At 39.2% G+C, this 25,158-nt stretch overlaps 1 protein-coding gene across 3 annotated transcripts in view; it reads right to left on the bottom strand.

The window, feature by feature from the left end:
- Positions 1-1,700: 1,700 nt before the first annotated feature.
- Positions 1,701-25,158, bottom strand: part of elovl8b (ELOVL fatty acid elongase 8b) — a 43,883-nt gene continuing 20,425 nt past the window's right edge. For all 3 annotated transcript variants that reach the window (XM_073062900.1, XM_073062902.1, XM_073062901.1), the window contains 7 exons: positions 20,803-20,889; positions 20,064-20,251; positions 19,108-19,188; positions 12,763-12,819; positions 10,950-11,064; positions 9,040-9,167; positions 1,701-7,195 (listed from right to left, as the gene is read on the bottom strand). In XM_073062900.1, the coding sequence (XP_072919001.1) occupies positions 7,028-7,195; positions 9,040-9,167; positions 10,950-11,064; positions 12,763-12,819; positions 19,108-19,188; positions 20,064-20,251; positions 20,803-20,889 (824 nt within the window). In that variant the 3' untranslated portion in view covers positions 1,701-7,027. The remainder of the gene's footprint in view (positions 7,196-9,039; positions 9,168-10,949; positions 11,065-12,762; positions 12,820-19,107; positions 19,189-20,063; positions 20,252-20,802; positions 20,890-25,158) is intronic.

Genomic DNA, 25,158 nt, shown 5'->3' on the forward strand with positions numbered 1-25,158 from the left:
ACATAACATTTGGCAATCCCCAATCCAGAGTCCGGAGAGGCTGCTGCGTATTAATATTGTGCTACCATCTTAGCGCGTTCCCCAGAAAGGAGCTCCAAATCCACCAGACAAAACAAGACCTGCACAAAACCACATAGTTACAACAGTGCAAACATGTGCTGGCATTGGAGAGGGTCCAGAGGAGGTTCACAAGGATGATTCCAGGAATGAAAGGGTTATCATACGAGGAACATTTGAGGCTCTGGGTCTGTACTCACCGGAATTTAGAAGGGCGAGGAGGGATTTCATTGAACCTTTCGAATGTGGAAAGGCCTAGACAGAGTAGATGTGGAAAGGATGTTTCCCATGATGGGAGAGTCTAGGACGAGAGGGCACAGCCTCAAGATAGAGGGGCACCCTTTCAAAACAGAGATGTGGAGAAATTTCTTTGGTTAAGAGTGGTGAATGTGTGGAATTTGTTGCCACGTGCAGCTGTGAAGGCCAGATCATTGGATGCATTTAAAGCAGAGATTGATAGGTTCTTGATTGGACATGGCATCAAAGACTACAGAGAGAAGGCCAGGAACTGAGGCTGAGGAAGAGATTTTTAAAAAAAGTATCAGCCATGATTGAATTGTGGAGCAGACTCGATGGGCCAAATGGCCTAATTCTGCTCCTTTGTCTTATCAATAGAGTCTTATGGCTCTTGGGCTGTATCCAGAAGAATGAGGGGTGATCTCATTGAAACCTATCAAATGGTGAAAGGCCTCAATACAGTGGATGTGGAAAAGATGTTCTCAATGGTGGCAGCGTCTAAGACCAGAGCATACAGTCTCAGAATAGAGGGACGTCCTTTCAGAATGGAGATGAGGAGCAATTTCTTTAACCTGCCATGGACCTGACCTGAGACATCCTAACCCTGGGACCAGGGAGGCAACATTCCAACTGGGTGTCTATATCGCACCCACAGAACTTGAATTTGGGGGTGGGGAGAACCAAAATGATAAATTCTCCACAGATACAACCTGACCTGCATGATTTTAAGCATATAGAACAATAATAAATAGAACATATTGTATAGAACGGATTTCCAGCATGATTTTATTTCACATTTCCAGTTCCTAGTTTTTTCCCTCAATTATAATTCATGCAGTAATTTGTGTTAGCAAGATAACCGCAGTATCCCATTGTTACATCACACAAAGGATAACCATTGAGTGTGCTATCATCTTTAGTAGAATTTGTTTATGTAATAGAGCTGGAACACAAGATAGATGTAAAGAATTAGAAAACAAAACCACATTTAGATACTGCATTTCATCTACACAATGTCTTCAATACTTTATACCTTAAGCACTTTCTGAAGTGTATGTAGTCAGCTTTGATGTGGGCAGATGATTTGCAGCAACATCCCACTAACAGCAATGGAGAAATTAAAATATTTTTTAAAAAGTGTTATATTAAGTAACAAATGATTGACTAATAGGGTCAGCGGATCTTTTCAGTCCAGCCAAGAGAGCTTACAGGGCCTCAGATTAAAAAATAGTAATGCTAATAAGACAGCATTTCCTCAGCTTGACTGCCAGTTGACATTTTTGTGTACAAGGTTGTGGAATGGAATTTGAACCCACATCTTTGTGAATTAGAGCTTTATTAACTGAGTGCAGTAGATAAAAAGGCATCATACCAAATCACGCACACAAGCATCACAGAACTAAAAATGATTGGATAATTAGCTTTTACTGAAAATTTTGGGAACAAGTCACTGAACAAAATGGCTGCAAAATATTAATGAACAGTATGCCATACATAAAAGAGTTTTAATTTAACCCATTTTTATGCTTCCACTGAATGAGTAACTTTAGTCTCTGTGGATTTTAAAAGTCATATAGACTAAGAATGTATTCAAGATATCCAAATAACAGAAGAACAAGAGGGACAAGTAATAATTCTTAGTTAAATTCTTTTTTCATTCCTACCACCGAGCCTTTGTGGGGGGGGGGGGGTGCAGAGTAACAATAGGACAGGCCATGGACTTTTAGCAAAGATATGTCTATGTTGTTTGAAACCACATGAAGGCAAACTTGGAAAAAGAATCAATAATTATTTTCTTTGATTAATCGTAAGTCGCTGACACCTTTAAGTGTTTGCTATTAGTCATGCAACATTAACATGATCAATATTTTGAAAACCATAAACTTTGTTCATCTAAAGCTAGTGAATCGGTGGATTTCATTGCCGCAGACGACTGAGTATATTTAAAGTGGAGGTTGAGAGGTTTTTGGTTAGCCAGGGCATCAAAAGGTCACGGGGAGATGGCAGGAGAATGGGGTTGAGAGGCGTTATAAATCAGCCATGATGGAATGGTGGAGCAGACTCAGTGGGCCGGGTAGCCTAATTCTGCTCCTTATGGTCTAATTTCTTTAAGTGCAATAATCAACACAAGCTTTTGGAAAACAAACTCTTGTAACACTGACAAATCTTAAAATACTTTTCTGTATTTTTACCCTTTCCATCAACTTACTCCAGAGGTTTTGTAACAATGATACAACATGTTATTCCTGGGTACAAAAAGCTCAATGCTGCTCCAACATTCCAAATTCCAGGCATTACTTATCTATTGTTGCATGTCAAATTCTTGACCCGTTACAGATCTATGCACAATCTATCACATGGTGCACAACACAGCGAGACTAACATAATGGATATGTTACCCCCCCCCGAACGGCAACTTAGTTATTTCAGCTGGAAATCCCGGCCATGCTCCATATTCTGGCAGAGCTCAAAAGTACTCCTGCCTCTCAGTTAGACTTTCAGAAACCCTTACAGTAAACAGAAATAACTTCAATGCATACCATTTCTAAGTAGCTCAAGTGGTGAATGGTATGTTTGGTTAAGGTGATAATTCACGCTTGTTAAGCTTGCACAAGGCCAAATATCTAAAACGTCCTTCATCAGGGATGACCTTAAAAAATGGAGTAAGGTGGTGCACAAACATAATTATCTATTAAGCAGCATGATGCCTCAGGAGCATCAGCATTAGCAAGTCAGCCCTCACGACTGCAGTGCAAGAGGACGGATTATTCTGCTTGTGTTTTTTGGGGGGGAGAGAGATGGGGGAAAAAGGCAAATTGCAGTAAAAAGGAAAAACAAATGACAATATAACCATAAATCTGGTTAATTATAAATACATTACAGTGCTGATAAAAGTGACCAGGCTCCTTTTTTGGGATGATTAGGCCCTAATTCAATCAGAAGGCATCCCACTGTGCATCAATGCTTTAAGTGCATTACTAAATGTTCAACAACAAATAGGACACTTATTTTCCACTACGTATCTGCTAGATAAAAGCACTTTCTACCACTTTAGATAGTTAATTTACAGAATACTTTCTACCCAGAGTATCGGTATAAAATTGAATCGCTAGACTTTTTAAAAGACCAAAAAATATTGCAAATGGTGACAATGTTGGTCAACTTTACAAGATAGGTATAACATTTTTGGCAGGAATACTGCTGTCTCCATATTTTTAACAAAAATCTGTTTAAAAACTATAAAGTTATTAGCTCCTTCATTGTAATAGTAGTCTTCATCTTTGAACTTGGTACCCACAGTATGTTGTAGGACTTTGTGCTTTTTCAGCTTATTCCTATTAACAGATTTCTGAAAGTAAGGTCCAGTAAATGAACACAAAATCAAAAAAAAAAAACATCACAGAATAAGATCTCCGCCTGTTGGAAAAATGAGCTCCTCAATTTAATCTCATCTTTTACCACTTGAAGAGCCATGTCATGTATTGCAGTGGACCAAATAGGTGCTCAGTGACCTTTGTATGTAATTAGGGTTTATACCCCTACCACCCTTTCAGGAAATTAGTTCAAGATCACTACCACTCTCTGAATGAAAAATATTTTCCTAATCTCCTTTTTACCAACTACTTTAAATTCCATGATATAAACTTGCAAATGTTTGCTTATATTACCAAGACAGTACAATAATTAAAAGTATTATGCTTAAAACTGCCGCAGAACAATTTCAAGGCTTGTGGAAAATCCTTCAATTGGCACATTATATGGCAAAAAACAAAATAAACAATGAGGTCACAAAATTTAGCTTTGAGTCTAGTAGCCTATATTAATTAAATATCTCCTTGAAACACACTCATACTCTATCAGTCCTCAAGTTAAGATGCGGCCTCACTACACATGCAAGCTCCTCAGTCTTTGCTGTACATTAACACACATTCTGACAAAGGTGAGGAGAGGCCCATTTGAGGAAAGCTTAGACCATCTCAATGAATTTTTGATAATTCCTTTCTTTTGGGAGAAATAACCATCAACAACCTTCTCACATTTTACCCCACTTGCATCCGATTGTCAACTGAATGTCTTTAGGAGGCATTTAACAATTGGGAAGAGACAAGTGCTCGAGTCCATCTCAACTTCATTCTTACTTTGTATTTACACTGATTTCCTCCAGAGCACAAGTAAACACAATGCAGGAAGTAGACGATAATGAAAGCATGAAGACATAGTCTTCAACTTTAATTGGTGGAAGTAGCAAAATAAATTACCAAGGCCAGATGAGAAAGCAGGAAGTGGGATTCTATCCTTTTGTCAAATCTTACAGTACTTACTTCATTATGTTCATGTCAATCGGAAAAAAAAAACACCCTACTCATTTCCCCCTTCCAGCCCTGTAGTTCATGGCTCTTCAGGAGCAAAGTACTTCCTAAATGAAGTGACAGTTTCTCCCACTTTCACCATTTCAAGCAGGATGGAAAAAAAAACCCTCCAGTCTAATTCTTCTATCAATTGCAAAGGTCCATGACTTGAAGAGACTTGCTAAAAGCAGCAACGGAACTCTGGATGTGCAGAACAGAGATCGGCAAAGGCACAACAGATAAGGTATCAAGCCACTTAAGCACTCTGAAAAGCAGAAGCCAGGTGCTGATAAAGCCATGGACAGTAGTAAGAAAAGAATCCAGCCTAATTACAGAAAATAAAAACTGGGATCTTAGTGAGATCAGAATTTGAGGCTTGACTTGAAGCCAAGAACAACAACAATGCTGGAAGTATTGAACCTTGCAGGTCTTGACCAAGTAACGAATAAAATAACCTTGTCAAAGGTAGCAAAAAATGGTAAATTCAGGGATAATACTTAACCAGTTAGAAAGCATGCCAATAATCACAAAGCTAAAGATGCATTCAGATAGGCAAAGCAAGAGGTTGTTTGCACAAAACTTCCACTCTTGCTTTGATCTTGTGTGTACCCAAGAGCCCCAAGGCAAACTACTCCACTATTGATACTTTCAAAGTTAAGAACACAATGTTCAGTGGAGATGAATCACAAAGAGATAGAACACATTTTTACTTTAGGAGCAGGAATTCAACTGGAAATAAGTTTCACTAAGTTTCATGGGATAGCTCATCAGCTGTAGAATGAATTTTCACAGCATCATCCTTACCACGGAGTACAAAAGGTTCCACGGTCAGCTGCACATGTGGGCAGCAAATCACTTCCTTTTTGCTTAATAACACTATTAAGAATGGAATATTACTGGACCACAAATGCCAATCTCAGTCAAGAAAACCAGAAGTAATTTTCTACAGGATCTTCAACCAAGTAGCAACACTGTACTTAGAAGTCTGTAGGTACTTTAATATTCATCCACTACTGAAATTCAAAAGCAAAAAATCATTTCTGGGTTATTTCTTCTCAAAAACATATGCAATAAGATAATTTTTAAAAGCATTGTTACAAAAGCAACTCAGTGCAATAGGCATGTGTGCTTTAGCCCAATACAGGCTGAAGCATATCCCCACATAAATTAGAATTCATCATATTATGTACTGACCATCTATGTTAGCTTACTTGAAAACTATAATAAATGATCATTAAAAGACAAAGTTATATTTTCCTAAAACACCACTTTCCCTCTTATACAAAAAATTGCTTTCAAGCAAGGTACCGAGAACTAGGAAAATAGATCCACTTTTGATTGTGGCAGTTTTTTTTTGGTGAAATTATAAACATTCTTATGCATTGGAAAGGCACATTTGCTCTGTATTAAAAGACCATTCAATGGCAAAATCTTCAGTTGCAGTGGTCAGCCACACAGCTTCTGATGGCCTTTCAACTTGGCCACAAATAATTGTGGAAGGTTTAGTCATAATATAAATAATAAAATAATTTGTTGCAGCATTAACCTGCTTTTGTGCTGTTACTTGCTTCCCCAAACTCTATCAGAGGAGAATTCTACATTACAAGACAATGAATAAAAAGAAAGGAGTTGCACAGGCAGTTCATCCATACCTAAACTTCATTATAATTGCATTTGTAACACATGCATTTGGAGAAGGAACAGTAAAGATGTTTCCCGTTGATGGGTGCTCACAACTAGTTGAATAGACTAATGAAATTTAGCACGAGTAACATGAATACCAGCAGAAATTATAGATTTGCATTAAAGTGTTGAAGTGCAATTCACTGAATACATCACCTGGCAGCTGCAGCAAAATTCTAATTATTCAGTGTTGGCCAAATGAAATGCCTCATTTACCTTTAAGGAGGATTACCGTGACAGCCATTTTCAGTGCAACTACCTGCATAGAGGCAGCAAGTTAAATGTTTATACGGAGACATCTGCAGAACGGTCCCTGGCACAAGTAAGTCACCATGGACCATGCAGAGAGCATATTCCATGGAATTGGGAGCCTCAGTACAGCAACACCAATTCCATTCAGCTCTCTTAAAAAAGACTTGGCTGAGTCATATGTTTTAAATATGGTTAGCAACGATAAGGTGGCTGTTGTGAGTTTGCAAAATGGAAATCCAAATAATAGACGAATACCTTTGATTGCAGGGATGGGAACAGCAAATAAACAACAAGACCATTTTCAGCAAAGATAAAGAATGTATAAGAAAATACAAAACTTGTTCTACCACACCACCTGCACTGATAAAAATTAAACATCTGCAATTAACATAAGGATTTTTTTTTTTTTAAACAGATAGTTCAGGGAATTAAAAGGTAGTCTGCAGGACTTATCCTATTTTTGTCTTTCTCTGGATGTAGGTTTTATAGTAAAAGTTGGTGAACAGAATAATAATAGTGATGATGTAGATGAAGACGAAAAGGTTAAACCCATCTGGGAAATCGCAGTCTGTGAAGAGATTATAGCCAGTGTGCACGGCGATACCATAAAACTGGAGCTAAAAAACAAAATGGAACATGTCATTTATACGGAATTAAATTTAAACTATTAACTTACTTTTCCTTGGTAATAATGTAAAACAGGCATTTTGGGTAACTGTTAATAGTAAAGAGAAGCTTAATCTGATTAGAAGCATTCCAGCATCTCCCTTTCTCTCATAAACAGAACTCAGCAGAAGCTATACAACACTAACAGTTTGGTTCTTCTTCCCATGTTTCATCCATTACCAAATGTTGTAATGTTCCATTACATGCCGAACAGCAGGGACATCTATCCCTGAATACTTCTCTTACAGCCCATCCAATACAGGCAGTCCCTGGGTTACGAACGAGTTCCACTCCTGAGTCCATCTTTAAGTCGGATTTGTACGCAAGTCGGAACAAGTACATCCAGTATTATTTAGCGTCAGTCAAACGTTTGTCTTAGTATATATTTTACCTTTCTATGCATATAAAACACTTAAGAAACATATGTATTCCAGTAATTAAACCACTGCGTTGCTTAGTAATAATTGTAGCTTTCATCGGGGCAGGGCCTTTCACATGCTCTATTATTCTCACTTTATCCTTTAAAATTTTTCTGATCATTGACCGACTGTAGCCTAATGCTTTTCCAATGACCGATGACGTTTCACCTCTTTCCAAACGCTTTATTATTCCCACTTTATTTTCAATTGCGATCACTTCCTGTCAATGGAACAGAAACACTGCCGGTGGCGGGTCCTAACCTCCGCCGGCTCCCGAAGTCCGCTGGGTCCTAAGGACTACCGCACTGAATTCCCTGGGTCCACCGCACTGAGACAGGTTAAATGGGACAAGTGGGGACTGTGCTGGTATTTGATCCTCCACAATATTCTGCGTGGGAATCTAAACTGGAGGTGGCAGTGTTTTTTTTTACGAGGTTGAGTTGCGAGCTCGGTATCAACCCGGCACAGATGGTACAGGAGTCACTGGATTGACATCAACCCGGCATGGGAGTGGTCTGTCACTGGATCAAACTCGGGAACCTCTGTTCTCCAGCCCGACGCTGATCTCACTGCACCATCAGCCAACCAGAACGGGGGTGGGGGGGGGGGGGGTCAGGGTGAATCTTGCTAAGAAAAATTTAAGCCAAACACAAAGTTACACACTCAATGTAGTGTCAACAGCAACAACTTAAAATGGCGGATGGTGTCACGATCCAACTTAAAATGGCAGATGGTGTTCTCCTTCCTCGGTTTGTAAGTACGTAAGTCAGACATTCGTAACTCGGGGACTACCTGTATACTAATCCAACTTTGAGATTCCAGAGCATGCAGAGCTCCACAAAATGTTATTTTCACCTTTCATCTCAACTTCATTACAGACATACAACTCCACCCTTAACACATTACAAATCGCCCTGAGTAAGGGTCTTGGCCCAAAACATTGACTGTTTATTCCCCTCTATAGATGCTGCCTGACCTGCTGAATTCTTAGAGCACTGTGTATGTTATTCAAGACTTCCAGCATTTGTCGAATTTCATGTGTTTATACAGAAACCTTTTCCTTTAGCATGGGTGTACGCTGCAGATCTGGCCCTAATTGTCAGCACTGTCTTGAAAGGGAAGGCAGCAACATCAGTACTGAAGTGAAGACCCAAACCCAAGCCCAGCAGAGATCAGAAACACACACCTGCAGCTAATTATGCAGATGCAATGAATTTCTGAGATACCCAAATAGAAGAACACAAGTATATCCCAAAGAGAAGATCATGAGTGGATCCAGGTATATTAAATCTCACTTTTATGTCCAACTCAAGATTTTTTGGTGTTCCTCCACCATTTTGAAACCTACATAATGAATGACTAAATTACCAACATACCAGCTGAAGCATTGTGAGATAACGCTTCCACCACAGGTACTTGCGCATGTGTGGCCCCATAGAAGCAATTCCATAGTACAGGTACATCACAATGTGTACAAAGGAGTTTAACAAACCGATGAAGAAGGCTGAAGAAGACAAAGAACATAGATTAAAGACTATTAGTTACATATTCTACATAATAGGAACAAAGTCTAGTTATGTGTAAAGAATTACTGATTTCACTCACTATTCTAATTGTTTAAAAAGATGAAACAAAGATGACAAGCCAAACAGCTGCATTGGTTTCCCACATTTCAAAGGTATGCAGGTTACATAGCCACTGTAAGTTGCCCCTAGTATGAATGCTGAGTGGTAGAGTTGGAGGAATTGATGAGTCAGTCCAGATCGGGAGCAGCATTTCCAACACCATCACACTGAGCACAGGGGCCCTCCAGGTCTGTGTGCTCAGTCCAGTGCTGTTCACTCTGCTGACCCACGACTGTGCTGCAACACACAGCTTGAACCACATCATCAAGTTCGCCAATGACACGACTGTGGTGGGTCTCATCAGCAAGAACGATGAGTCAGCTTACAGAGAGGAGGTGCAGCAGCTAACAACCTGTCTCTGAGTGTGAACAAAATGAAAGACATGGTTGTTGACTTCAGCAGGGCATGGAGCGACCACTCCCCGCTGAACATCGACAGCTCCTCGGTAGAGATCGTTAAGAGCACCAAATTTCTTGGTGTTCACCTGGCGGAGAACCTCACCTGGTCCCTCAACACCAGCTCCATAGCAAAGAAAGCCCAGCAGCGTCTCTACTTTCTGTGAAGGCTGAGGAAAGTCCATCTCCCACACCCCATCCTCATCACATTCTACAGGGGTTGTATTGAGAGTATCCTGAGCAGCTGCATCACTGCCTGGTTCAGAAATTGCACCATCTCGGATCGCAAGACCCTGCAGCGATCAGTGAGGTCAGTTGAGAAGATCATCGCGGTCTCTCTTCCCCACACTATGGACATTTACAATACACGCTGCATCCGCAGAGCAAACAGCATTATGAAGGACCCCACGCACCCCTCATACAAACTCTTCTCCCTCCTGCCATCTGGGAAAAGGCACCGAAGCATTTGGGCTCTCACGACAATATGTAACAGTTTCTTTCCCCAAGCTATCAGACTCCTCAATACCCAGAGCCTGGACTGACACTTTACTGCCCTATTGTCTTGTTTATTATTTATTGTAATGCCTGCACTGTTTTGTGCACTTTATGCAGTCCTATGTAGGTCTGTAGTCTAGTGTAGTTTTTTTTCTGTTGTTTTTTTAAGTAGTTCAGTCTAGTTTTTGTACTGTGTTATGTAACACCATGATCCTGAAAAAACTTTCTCATTTTTACTATGTACAGTACCAGCAGTTATGGTTGAAATGACAATAAAAGTAACTTGACTTGACTTGAGAATATGGGGAAAATAAACATGAAATCAATGAGGGATTAATGTAAAAGGATAGTAGATGGTTGGAACAGACTCACTGGGCCAAAATGCCATTTTTCTGTGCTACATGTCATTGTTACTCCATGATCTCACACAGAACCTTGCATATTGCATATCTATCTTAAAAAGCCAGCACAGGACAATGGGCAAATGGCCCTTTCTGGACTGCACCTTTCCACTTTTCCAAAGAGTTGATCAAAATAATGAGACACCAATTCCACATAGTGGGTGATGTAATATACGGGCATTTTTAAAGCACCAACAATTTGATCACAATTTTACAGACTAGAATATTACCTACCTTAAAGCAAACCAAAATAGTTTACTTACCAATTGTCTAATTGATGAACTGCAAGCTGCCATCTAAGATTTGACATTACATATCAATGATTATTTCACGCAAAGTTTGCATTTTTTTCCACTATCTGAACACTTACACTGTCCCCCTGGTACATATTTCACTCCTGCCCACCAATTGAAAATCATTGTGCCATGGTGGTAAACATGAAGAAATGTGACTTGATTGTGCTTTTTCCTCAGAATAAAAAATACCTGCCAAAGCGAAACAAGGTGAAGTTACCAGACAGGAACAAAAAACAAAAATCACGATTTGCATGTACTACATGGAAATCTTATCAAATTAAATAAAAAACAGAAATATGTCTCAGTGACCAAGACTATGTGAATCTCATCTCTTGTAATCTGGCAGTAATCAAAAAGGCTGAGAATGCTGAGCAGGAGACTACTTTATAAAATTTGTACTGTTCACTTTCATCTTAATTGAAATAAAGCTCTGTTCTGGTGCATATATCAGTTTGGTTAATCTCTGTAGTTATGATGTTCATTATATCTGACATACACAAAATACAATACTCTAATTATCTCGATATCAGCAGGCTTGTCTATGACTGAGTGCCACGAAGAATACTGGCCCAGATGAAAGTGCAAAATCTCTGATATTAGTACCAATTTTCATTTGAATCCCATTTTGAAGCCATGAAAATTATGCTTCTCACTGGGAGATTAAATTTCTAATAGGATTGCATTTAGTCTCATCTTGTGTGCGATTCCACGGAAATGAACATCAAAATAACTTAGCAGCAAGGCCACTGAAAACTATGCTTGCAACACTCTTTTAATTCTATGGATAAGCCGACGCAGAAAGATGAATTTGAGTAACATGATGTTAGACTCTAGAAAATGAGCATGCCAACACGTATTGAGATGCTTCAATTTTTATAAGGATCCCCATAAAAAGCCACTAAGTAGAAAGCCACTCATTTGTTTTCCTGCTCAATAGCTAAGGATCATAGTTCAAATGCTAATTCATCACTATCTATTCTAACTAATTGATACTAACTTGACTTATTAATCTAATCCCAAATTGGCAATTATCCAAGCCATATTCAATGTACATGATACTCATCTGGAGTTTCAATGTTTCATTTTTTTGATTTCAACAAAAGTTAGAAATAAAAGAATTTATTTTTTGAAGCATATTCAACTACTATACTGAAATGATCACCCTCTATTCCACATCAAAGGGATACTAAAACCTGTATTAATACAGTAGCTCATCATTTCCTTCAGCAATATCTCAGTAGAATCATGTAATTGAAAGATTATCATTGCACACAATCTCCACAAACATTAATCAGTTCAATGACTGGCTCATCAAACTCTTGTGGTATTCTTTTAAGGAAGAATATTGACCAGGATACAGAGAATTTCCGTTGTTTCTATTTATTTCCAATCCATCAAGGAAATGGGGATGGACTTTACCTCTATGCGGCACATTAGCTTATAAAATGAAAATAAAACTTCTGGAATTTTCTGACTTTCAGACTAGAATTTACCAAACAGATCTAAGTCAAAAGTTAGTCGGTGCTGGTCAGAGTTGAAAGCTAAAAATAGTCCCTTCTCTGATGCATTGAGAAGGAAATTTATTCCAGAATTGCAATGTTATTATTCTAATGAACAATATTCAAATCTTCATCATACATTTAAGAACACAAATTTGCACATGACTTCAATTTCACTTCCTATTACATCAGACTTGCAACCACTATCACTTAAAGTTTAGGAGGTTATTTCCCAAAAAAAAAGTTAACACTAAAGAAGCTCATTGAAAACAATTGATTTTTTTTTGCTGAAAAACTCATACCCAGATAGAGTCAATGTTGCCCTTACAATCCTCCAACACTACTAACATAATTGAAATTACCTTCTAAAATAAAGGTATTTACTTACTGTATCCATCAGCTCAATAACTTTGGAGAAGAAAAACCACCAGCACACTTTTGCCATCTATTAGGAGAGAGAATAAAAAAAGCTACAGACTTTAAAACAAAAACAAATTGCAAGCATCTTCACTGGCATTGCTGGAAAACAAAATGTTGATGCGGAGTCCAATAATTCTGATGGAACTCCCTAAAACATTGATTTATCACCAGATTGATTGCATTTGCAAAATACATTGTAATTTCTACTTCAGAGCTTAGTGCAATTTTATTAGTGACATTAAGCTTCATTCACAACTGTTCTGCTTAGTTGCATACGTTGTCCAACATAATTTAATTTCAATCTTCCTTCTTAATTTGATTTTAAAACCAAAAAAATTACAAAATCCCTACAGTAGGTTATTTAGCTTCCAAACCAAACAACCTTCTAAATCATCAGTATGCCAACAATACACACTCTTCTTCATCAGGTGGGATTTCCAACAATAAGCCTCCAACAAATTTGGGATATCTGGGATACATGCTGACATTTCTGCAAAATCTAATCTAACATAATCAATTTTGAAATTCCAGTAAAACTGGAAGGTTCAGTGGATTCTTCATAAGAAACATAACTGAAAAAAACATAAGAGATTGGAGCAGGAGTAGGCCATCTGGCCTTGTCGAACCTGCTCCACCATTTAATAAGATCGTGCCTGATCTGGTCATGGACTCAGTTCCACCTACCTGCTTTTTCTGCAAAACACTTCATTGCCGTACCTTCATTCTGGTACCCTCTCTTGCCACTTGTGTAATATTTGGCATAAATGCCTTGAGTTGTGTCTTGGTCAATTTCTTGATGTGCTTCCGATAGAATGTCATCGTTTCAGTTGAATAAAGCAGAGATGGTAAAACAGCTGTGTTATACACTTTGACTATGGTTGCCATTTTAATGTCGTGGCAAGACCAAAGTCACTTCTGCAAAGCACCAAAGACTTTTGTAGCTGATTGAATTCTCCTCTCAACTTCCAGATCTGATGAGTTGGTGTTGGTCACAGTGCTTCCTAAGTACGTGAAAGAGTCAGAACATTTCAGCGCTACCCCATTGACCGATAAGACTGGTGGTTGGGTCTCACTGGGACTGCACAGAGGAGGAGGCAGGTACATTAGTTCGGTTTTGGAGATATTGATTCTTAGGCCAAAAAGAGTGCTAGCAAACGAGAAGCGGTCTACAATTTCTTGAATCACATTAACATCAGTAGCAACCAGGGCTGAGTTGTCTGCATACAGAAGCTCTCTGACACATATCTCTCTTGATTTGGTTGAGGCTTTAAGTCTTGACAGGTTGAACAATTTTCCATCTGAGCAAGTCCTGATGTATACACCTTTGTCCAAATTATGGTCCATTATTTCCAAAACTGCAGCAAGATACAGTGTGAACAAAGTTGGAGCAAGAACGCATCCATGTTTTACCCCGCGGTTGATGGTGAAGGCTTTGCTGACGTCTCCTCCGATAGATACTTTGCCAGACATGTTCTTGTGAAACAACTTGATCACCGTAACCAGCCTATCTGGACAGCCATAAGTTTTGAGCACTTCCCAGAGTGTTTCTCCCTCCACCATATCAAATGCCTGTGAGAAATCAACAAAGACAACATACAAAGATTGCATCTGTTCTACTGCCTTCTCCTAGAGTTGCCTCAAAGTAAAAATCATGTCAGTGGTTGCTCTTCCAGCCCTAAAGCCACACTGGGTTTCAGGAAGCACATCTTCTGAGATGATCTTGAGCCGGTTGAGCAGTATCTTTGCCATCTTTCCAGCTGTGGACAGAAGGGAGATTCCTCGGTAGTTTCCACAAACACTACGGTAGCCTTTCTTCTTGTAGATGGTGACTATTAGCGCATCTTTGAAGTCCTGAGGGAGACATTGATTCTGCCAACAAGCGTTATACAAGTTCAACAGTTCAGTCTTCAGAGCAGGATCACCTTGCTTCAGTACATCTGATGGAATGCCATCTTGCCCAGGTGCTTTACCACTTCTGGCATCTTTTAAAGCCTTTTTAAGCTCCGTCATAGTGATGAGTCCACAGAGCTCTTCTCTTACCAGCCTAGTTGTGAGCCTTTCACAAGCATTGCGGTCAGCCTCATCTTGTTGGTTTAGAAGGTTACAGAAGTGTTCTCTCCGTCGTCAATGATGTCTTTCCTGTCAGTGCAAAGCTTGCTCCCATCTGCAATTTTTACTGGGGCCACCGTATTGCTTCTTGGACCATAGATAGCTTTCAGTCCTGAGAAGAGCCCATGGTAGTCATTTCTGTCTGACATTGCTTGCAGTTCTTCCGCTTTCTTACTCCACAAGTTGTTCTTCATAGCCCCGATCTCCCTTTGAACTTTGGCTTTCACGGCTTTAAATGCTGCTTTGCTTCTTTCAGAGTTCTCTTTCAAGTGACACATATAAAGCCTTTGTTTCATCTCCAATAGTTCTTGAATTGAATCATTTTGTTCTTGAAACCAGTCAGGAGATTTTCTGTTAGAGTTGCCACGCACTACACTTGCAGTTGAATGGATGATTTTCTTGAGCAGTTTCCAGCATTCTTCAATATTGGTTAGGTCATTGAGAGGGTCTTTGTCTACTTGGAGTGATAATGCCAATGCTGTGACAAGTCTCCTCTGATGTTCCTCACTGGCCAACTTGTTAACATCCAATTTCTTGGGTGCTTCACTGGGTGTTTTTCACCTTGACAGCAACAGTTTAAGTCTAAGTTGTGATCGTACCATGTAATGATCAGATGAGAACTTTGCTCCACGCATTGCTTTTGTCAATAGAACCTCCAGCATATCTGCTCTGCGAGTCACATCGTAGTCAAGCAAGTGGAGATCCTTTGATCTTGGGTGCATCCAGGTGAAGTAGTTCTTCTCGGGTTGACAAAAGAAAGTGTTGGTAACACACAATTCCCTCTGAGCACAGAAGTTTAGCATAAGGTCACCACTGGTGTTCTTTTTGCCTTTACCATATTTGCCAATGACACATTCATAGGTACTGTGATCCTTGCCTACCCTGGCATTGAAATCTCCCAAGATGAGCAACTTGTCTGCCCTAGGGATGTTATCAGTTACTTCAGCCAGTTCCTGATAGGACTCCTTGTCTTATCTATTCCCCCAGTGAAGGCCAACGTTCCATTTGTTTGCTTGATTACCTGTTGCACCTACAAACCAACCTTTTGCAATTCATCCACACGTGCTACAAAGTCTCTCTACACAAATGCAGGCTGTAATCTTTCACTATTTAAATAATAATCTGATCTTCCATTTATTCCTAGTTAGATGATCTTGTATTTACCAACATTATATCCCATCTGCCGGACCCCTGTCCACTCATTAAATCAATCTATACATCTTTCTGCAGACTCTCCGTATCATCCGCACAATTTGCTTTTCCATTCAATTTCGGGTCATCAGCAAACATAAGATGAGCCACACTCAGTCCCCTCTTCCAAATCATTAATGTATCTTCCATGAACAGTTGCAAGCCCAGCACTGTGGTAGAAGGTACAAGTGCCTCAGGACTCGCACCAACAAGTTCAAGAACAGATACTAACCCTGAACCATCAGGCTCTTGAACAAAAAGGGATAGTTACACTCATTTAAGGACTCTTTATCTTGTTATTTCATACTTGTTATTTATATCTGCATTTGCACAGTTTATTGTCCATTGTTTAGAGTTACTGTTTGAAAGATTTGCTGAGTATGCCTCCAGGAAAAAGAATCTCAGGGTTATATGTGGTGACATGTATATACTTTGATAATGAATTTTACTTTGAGCTCTGAACTAGTTTTGTCTTAAGTCAGCTCTTAAACTGCAGTTACGATGTTGGACAAAATGCTGCCTATAATGTTATGACCCTTTTTATTGATTAGTTCACACGTAAAATATACTACACAACACGGACAAATTGAGTCATTAGTAATCAAGTATAAATTACAACAGAAGCCAGTATAGATCAAATTTATCTTATACTTCAAATTTCAAAGGCAAAAATAAAACCAAATATCAATCTAATTTGATATTAAACTTCCTAACACTGCAATGTATACTGTACATACAATTTGCAAACAAGAATGCATTGATCAGACTGTCAGTGTTACAACTCCATATACAGTATTGTTTAGACTTTCAAATCAAGGGCATCTTGGGCACCAGGTAATAATGCATTAAAATTAACAAAATTTGTCTTGGAAGGTTCCAGGAATGCTATTAAAATTGATTGCGAAAGAAAAATTCCTCAAATGTAAAGCTCCCCAACATGAACACATAAGCAACAATGACATCTAGTTAAAGGCCGAGTTTCAGTTGGAACAAAAGGGGAAGCCACTCAACCAGCACCGGAGGGCACAGAAAATGGCATGTTTACAATGGATGCTAATGCAAAACTTCAAACACTGGTCTGGAGAATTTTCTGCTGGCGAAGTACCCAACTTCTTCAATTCCATGGTCAGATTAATATACCCTGTATCCATGGACAACCTTATACCAATACAATACAAATAATTATGTTTTAGAATTACGTAGCAAATGTTTAGATTGTTTCAGCTAGGTCCAGCTACAATATCATGTCCACAGCAACATGGTAGTGTAGCAGCTAACACAACGCTATTACGGTGCCAGAAAGCCGGGTTCAATTCCGCTGGTGTCTGTAACAAGTTGTACATTCTGCCATGACTGTGTGCTTTTCCTCACAATGCTTTGGTTTCCTCCCACATTCCAAAAGTACTTAATTGGTCACATGGGTGCAAATGGGTGGCATGGGGCTGTGGGGCCAGAAGGGTCATTACTATGCTGAATTTCTAAATAAAGAACAGCACCCAGGAATTTTAAACAACACTGAATATTAATGTTGAAGTGAAAAATAATGTTAAGGCATTATGCAATCAGTAGGTATGTGTACACTGATACATGACCTTATGGCGGGATGTCCAATCTATCAACCCTGATAGGAAAAGTAAGATAGGCCAGATTTTCAAATAGAGTTAGAGGGAATTTTCAAATGAAGGTCAGTGAATTAAAGCCAAAAGTGATTACAAAGTGGTGCAAGAGGGCCGAAACAACTATGGGCTTGTCCTAGGGAAAAAGGACATGAACTTACGGGTTATTTCACCTAAGAAGCACAACCTGCCAAAGTGTAATTAGCAACATCTGCACTTTATATGCAAAAATTACACAAAGTATTTTTGAACTGAGCAATGAGAATCATCCTTATTTCTTCACGTATTTTACAACATGAAATAAAACAATTAGATCCAACCCAGGTTTTATTGATTTACTGTTAACAAAACAAGCATTCAGAAGGTTCAAATACATCTGGTCCTAAATGCAAATGTTATAGAAACCAATGACACTACTATTTAGCAAAATAAATCTCCTGCAAGAGATCCAAATCGGTAGCAGAGTTTACAAATGGAAATATTGCCATCACAATTTTTGGTCTTTCTCACTTTTCTTCCCACTTTAAACTTCAAATCAAAAAGATTCTTTTTAAGTAAGACCGTAAGGTATAGGAGCAGAATAAGGCCACTTGGCTCAGTGAGTCTGCTCCACCAGTTCATTATGGCTGATCCATTTCCCTCTCAGCCCCAATCTCCTGCCTTCTCCCCATCATGCCCGGACAAATCAAGAATCAACGTCTGCCTTAAACGTACCCAATGATTTGGCTTCCACAGCTGCCTGTGGCAATGATTTCCACAGATTCACTATTCTCCGACTGAAGAAATTCCTCATCTCCATTCTAAATAGATGCTCCTCTACTCTGAGACCGTGTCCTCTGGTCCTCGACTCTCCCATCATAGGAAACACCTACTCAATTGAGGCCTTTCAACACTTGACAGGTTCCAATGAGATTCCAGCCCCTCCCCCATTCTTCTGAATTCCAGTGAGTACAGGTCTCGAGAGCCGTCAAATGCTCCTCCTATGATAAACCTTTCAATCCCAGAATCATTTTTGCGAACCTCCTTTCAACTGTCTCCAATGTTAGCACATTCTTTCTCAGGTAAGGAGCCCAAAACTGCTCACAATATTCCAAGTGGGGCCTCACCGGCACCTTATAAAGCCTCAACACTACATCCTTGCTTTTATATCCTAATCCTCTCAAAATGAATAACAACATTGCATTTGCTTTCCTCACCACCGCCTCAACCTGCAAATCTTTCATCAGCAATGAAATTAACTAGAGAGAACAAATCAGAATTGCACGTCAAAGTGTTCTCATTTCTTCTTAGAAACAGACTCATAAATAGGTTATGGAATAAATGAGAAGTACTTCCCTAACCCACAAGTCAAAATTTAATGCTACATTATAATACAGCATTTGGGCTTTGCTTCTTACCCGTAATCCAAGTTCACTGTTGCTGTAATCCACAGGTTCACAAAGATAGCTGTAGTTTGCACGAATGGAAGTCACCAGAAACTAGAATGCAGATTTTTTTTTCCAGATTATCAAGGTGCATAATTGGTACAATTGTACACAGAAAGTAGTGAAATAGAATCAAATGACAAAGTAGTTGACATCAAGAGGTGCAGTCCACATTAGTCAAAAACCTAGAGGAGAATGCCATTCCAGTGATAAACAGGAGAAGGAAAAGTAACTTCCTTGTATTTTACATACAAATACTGATGGTTCAGAATGGGATTTCTGGCTACTCAGGGTTCAGAAAATTGTCTTGATCATCTGTTGCAGTAGATACACTACATATTCATATTTGGAACATTGGCATCAATGGCAAGATTAAAAGCAGCAAAGCACATGGAAATACCAGTGCCTGCATATCAATCAAATATGAAAGTATATTTCATCATTCTTCTTTATCACTGGATCAAAGTTCTGGGACTCACCACCAAACTATATCATAGATATCTTTAGCAGAAGGACCACAGAGGCTTATCTTCATGAAAGCAACATGTACTGGTCCAGTCAGTAAGTACTCACATCTCATGTGAGAGTGTAAAGGATATTTAGTATATCATGAGATTAAGACAATTATTTTACTTTAAAAAAATTTTCAGCTTTGTTTACAACATTCCTGCAACAAAATAGGGAAGTGATACTCTTATTAAACAGGTACCGGTAGTTTTTTTTTGTTGTGGAAGCCCATTTTATGCAATCAAAGAGAGAACTTTGACTTTATTCCTTCAGTCAGAATGAAGCCCACATTCCAGAGATAATGGATAGTGGACCAGCCTGATTTGCCCACAAAACTATTTAAATGAATAGAACTGAGCAAGCATATAGCCCAAATAAAAAGCAAAACATGGCTTATTATAGTTCAAAAGAAACATGTATACCTCCCAGAAAATGTAAGCTGAAATCGCAACAAGAGCAAAATTGTAAACGATGAGAACATATTTCAGATTGAATGGTTCTCGGTTCAGCATGTACTTTGGTCCATACTTGCAGATTAGAAGGTAGATAATGAAGGTCACAAAAACAGGAATGGGTGAATAAACCAGAAACCAAGGGTCAGTCCTCTTATCTGAAATGGATTTTAAAGATAGATAATTAGAGATAAAAATAATTCAATTCATAAACAGATTTTAAAACTTTAAAATACTAAAACTCATTTTTCCTCAACTAGCATACATAAACAATATGGACTGCCCTCCACTTTAATAATGCTCTGTACCCTACTCCAAGACAGCCTTGAGCCTGGCATGAGCCCAATGAGAATTTCAAGTCGGTAAGGAGAAAATGAACCTTCCTGCAAATAGGATAAATATTTGCAAGAATTGAAATTAAAACTCCTTCAGCCTCTCTTTCCAAGGTCCCATTTGAAATACTTCAGCAATTTTCCCTTAAGAGTATCAGTGACCTTTCTTCTGAAACACTCCTTAGAACAAAAATAACCCAGGTCTATCCACTAACAGACTGGAACAATTGCTGACGCTGAAAAAGTACACAAACTGTAAAATCAACAACCTGTTTTTATCTCTGAATTATTGTTCTGTAAACGGCTCCAACTTGTACCTTTTACAAATTAGAACAAATTAGATTCTCAAGATCACGTTGGTGTGCTGCTATACTTACCTCCATTTTTTACAGCCCAGTCATAAAAATCTCTCATCTTCTCCCAGGTGGAAGCCATTGATACCACAAAAGCCTTATTCAAAAGCTCTGAAAAAAAAACATTAAAATATGACACTGAAAGTGACTTTAACAGTCGAGTGCCGGACTATTTTAATTTTTTTATTGTGCAATTAATTCCTTTTAGAAGACAATACAAATGAAATAATTTAAATGTTCCAAAATTGGCCATTAGGAGCTCCACAAGCCTTTTTTTATAATCCCTCATTATTAGGGTATTGCACAGACAAGATGACTAGTTTGAAAAATGACAAAACCTATGCCTTTTTATTCTGAAGCAGCATATTTAAGGCCCAACATTCTGAGTTAGATAATCTATCACCCACAGCACCTGAGTAAAATAGTTTAGATAATGTGAACATCTAAGATTGCTTGGAGATATTATGATCAGTTGAACATTTTCAGAGTCTGAAGAAAGTTATGTTGCTCAGGAGACAAAATGTAAACATGTTACCCTCTGGCCCACACAAGTCTGCTTTCAAATTGGGATGGGAAAAAAAGCATTTGTTATCTACGAGTTGCACAGAAACAATCCATTCAGTTCAGCATGTCTGCACATTGGCACTTGGACCTCACTCACACATCCTCCCTAAACTTTTCAGTATAATCCTCCATTCCCTTCAGTCCAAACTGCTTGTTCATTTATTCCTAAATTCATCCATTCTATTCAACTCATGTTAGCAAATTCTACATCCAAACCATTCTTAATGAATCCTCTGATTCCATGTGGTCATCCTATGCTGATCATTATAAAGATCTCCATTAGGTCAGAATGAAAATAACAGTCTGTTCATCCTTTCCTGATATCTCTGGAATTATCCTTGTAAATCTTCGCTGCATCCCCTTCAGTACCTCATTACATTTTATATGAAGGCAAACACAAGAGGTGCAGGAATCTGGTGAAAAAAGATAAAGTCTGCTGGGAGGAACTCAGCTAGTCAGGCAAATTTTGTGAAAGCAACAATTACCGGTAAATAACCAAGGTGCTATAAAGATTCTGAATAATTGTCCTAATTTTCAAAGCAGTCTCCCTAGAAATATACCCTAAAGCTTGACTTGTTTTCTCACCTTCCACACTACAAATGCCCTCACTTAGCAGCGGTGCAATTTCTAGTCAATTATACAGTATACTCGCAGTCAGAGATCTTTTAGTTGCTCCACTGCATGGAGACTCACTCTCAATTACTAATTCTTTGTACCAAAATGCACAATTTACATTTACCCAAATTGAATTTCAATTCCCAGTTACATGTTCACTGTGTAGACTTTAATGATTTCCTCTTAAATCTTGCTGGAGTTTTCTATAATTTGAATTGTGCCACCATACTCTCATTTTTCATTTCTACCCTGTAGTAATTACCCATTCCTATACTAGATGAACAAATTTTGGTACCAACAGAACAAGCAAAATCAAGCATCCTCTACCTCTATTCAGTCCTGACTTGCTTTTCATCGATTTGCACTCTTTAACTGGACATCCTTTGAGTAACTACAATTGGAATTACATTAAATATATTTGACCATGGAATAAGCTTACTACATCAAATGCACACATTTACATGGAAACTACACAAAACAGCTCACAATTGCTTACATCAAACTACAACATTCAAAGCGACAGTCCTTTCCAAATTTTCATGACTGCAACACAGTAGTACAAAACAGTTTTGTTACACATAATGGCTAATTCAACTATCAGAATCAAAATCAATTGGTATCTAACAAAAAGGGTTCACAATGTTTAATTCCACAAATTTAGCTCCTTCGAGTACCAGGCTCATAAATGCAGCCTTAACAATAGTACTTTCATTGGACATTATGCAATCCCTTGAGACTGGGCATGCCCTGGGATCATGAATAACTATAGCTTACATTGCATTGTATTGGAGAAAAATTGTAATGACATTTTGAGGCATATTTAGGATAATAAAATACAAATAAACAAATAAATATTTTTAATCTGATAGCTTAATGCAGGCAAGTAACAAAAATGGGGGCTAAATATTCTGGGTGCTTTACATTCTTCAGAAGAATAGGAGAAAGGAAAAGGTGGGTGAGCAACACACACAGAATGCTGGAGGAACTCAGCAGGTCAGGAAGCATCTACGAAGTGAATAAACAGTCAATATTTCGGACTGAGACTGGAAAGGAAGGGGAAAAGATGCCAAAATAAAAAGGTGGTGGGAGGGGAAGCAGGATAGCTGGAAGGTGATAGGTGAAGCCAGATGGGTGCAGGTGGGTGGGATAGTTCAAGGGCTGGAGAGGAAGGAATCTGATAGGAGAGGGGAGAGGGGAGTGGACCATGTGAGAAACGGAAGAAGGGCAGCAGAGGGAGGTGATAGGCAAATGAGAGGCTAGAGTGGGGTACAGGAGGAGAGGGATGGAGGACGGAAACAAGAAGGAGAAATCGGTGTTCATACAATCCGATTGAAAGCCACCTAGGTGTAATATAAGGTATTGCTCCTGCGCCTCAAGAGTGGCCTCATCATGGCACAAGAGGAGGCCATTGACCGACATGTTGGAACAGGAATGGATACAAGAATTGAAATGTTAGGCCACCAGGAAATTCTGCTTTTGATGGATGGACCATGGTGCTCAACAAGGCCATCCCCATCTACAGCAGGCCTCACCAATGTTGAGGCTGCATTGGGAACAGTGAATAGAATAATGTTGCCTCACCTGGAAGGACTGCTTTGGGCCCTGAATGGAGGCGAGGGAGGAGGTTAATGGGCAGGTGTAGCACTTTGGCCACTTGGCAGGAGATTAGCGAGGAGGGCTAAATGGACAAAGTAATCACAGAGGGAGCGATCTCTGAGGCAGGTGCAGAGTAGGGGAGGGGGTCAAAAATGTGTTTGGTGGTAAGATCCAGTTCAAGATGGCAGAAGTCACAGAGAATGATACGTTGGATGCAGAGGCTCATGGAATGGTAAGACAAGTGGAACTCTTTCCTGGTTAATGCCACAGAAGTTAGGGTGTGTGTGAACGTCCAAGAAATGGAGGAGATGCGGGTGAGGGCAGCATCAATGATGGAGGAAGGGAAAACTTGCTCTTTGAAGGAAACATCTCTTGTCCTGGAAAGGAAATTCTCATTTTGGGAACCTATGTGGTGGAGACAAAGGAACTGAGAAAAAGGAATAATATTTTTTTTTTTTACAGGAGACAGAGCGGGAAGAGGTAAAGTCAAGATAGTCGTGGGAATTGGTACGTTTATAAAAGATGCCGGTCAACAGTTTTTATCCAGAGATGGAGAAAGAGAGATCAAGAAAGGAGAGGGAGGTATCAGAAATGGACCAAGTGAATTTAAGGGCAGGGTGGAGGCTGGAGGCAAAGTTGATGAACTTGACGAATCCAGCAGGGGTCCATGAAGCAGCATGCTGAAGTCATCAGCATAGCAAAGGAAGAGTTGTGGGGTGTTACCAAGGAAGGCTTGGAACATAGACTGTTCGACGTAGCCTGAAAGACAAGCATAGCTGGGCCCATGGCTACCCCGAGTCCGGAGAAAGTAGGTGCCGAAGGAGAAATTGTTGAGGGCAAGGACCAGTTCTGCCAGATGGAGGGGGTGGGTTATCTATGTTAAGAAAGGATGAGAACAATGCAGTAGTAAGGAATATCCTTCAAGTCAAGCTCATGGTCATTTAACTATATACAGTGCCTATAAAAAGTATTCACTCCCCCCTCAAAGTTTTCATGCTTTATCGTTTTACAATATTGGATTTAACTTGGCTTTTTTTGACACTGGTCAACACAAAGACTGTGTCAAAGTGAAAACAGACCTTTACAAAGTGAACAAAATTAATTACAAATATGAAACAAAAAATAATTGATTGCACAAGTATTTACCCCCTTTTAAGATGACACACCAAATCATTGGTGCAGCCAATTGGTTTTAGAAGTTACATAATTAGTTAAGGTGTCCTAGCTATACATAAACCTGTGTGCAGTCAAGCTGTTTCTATTGATTTTAATTAAAATGCATCTGTATCTGGAAGGTCCAACTACCGGTGAGTCAGTATCCTGGCAAAAACTAAACCATGAAGACAAAAGAACACTCCAAGCAACTCTGTGAAAAAGTTTCTGAAAAACACAAGTCAGGAGATGGATACAATAAAATTTCCAAGTCACTGAATATCCCATGGAGTACAGTTAAGTCAACCATCAAGAAATTGAAAGAATATGGCACAGCTGTAAATCTGCCTTGAGCAGGCTGTCCTCAAAAACTGAGTGACTGTGCAAGTAGGGGTCTAGTAGGGAGGTCACCAAGAGACTTATGACAACTCTGGAGGAGTTACAAGCTTTAGT

This window comes from Hemitrygon akajei, chromosome 12 (genome assembly GCF_048418815.1).
Source record: "Hemitrygon akajei chromosome 12, sHemAka1.3, whole genome shotgun sequence".
Taxonomy (NCBI): Eukaryota; Metazoa; Chordata; class Chondrichthyes; order Myliobatiformes; family Dasyatidae; genus Hemitrygon; species Hemitrygon akajei.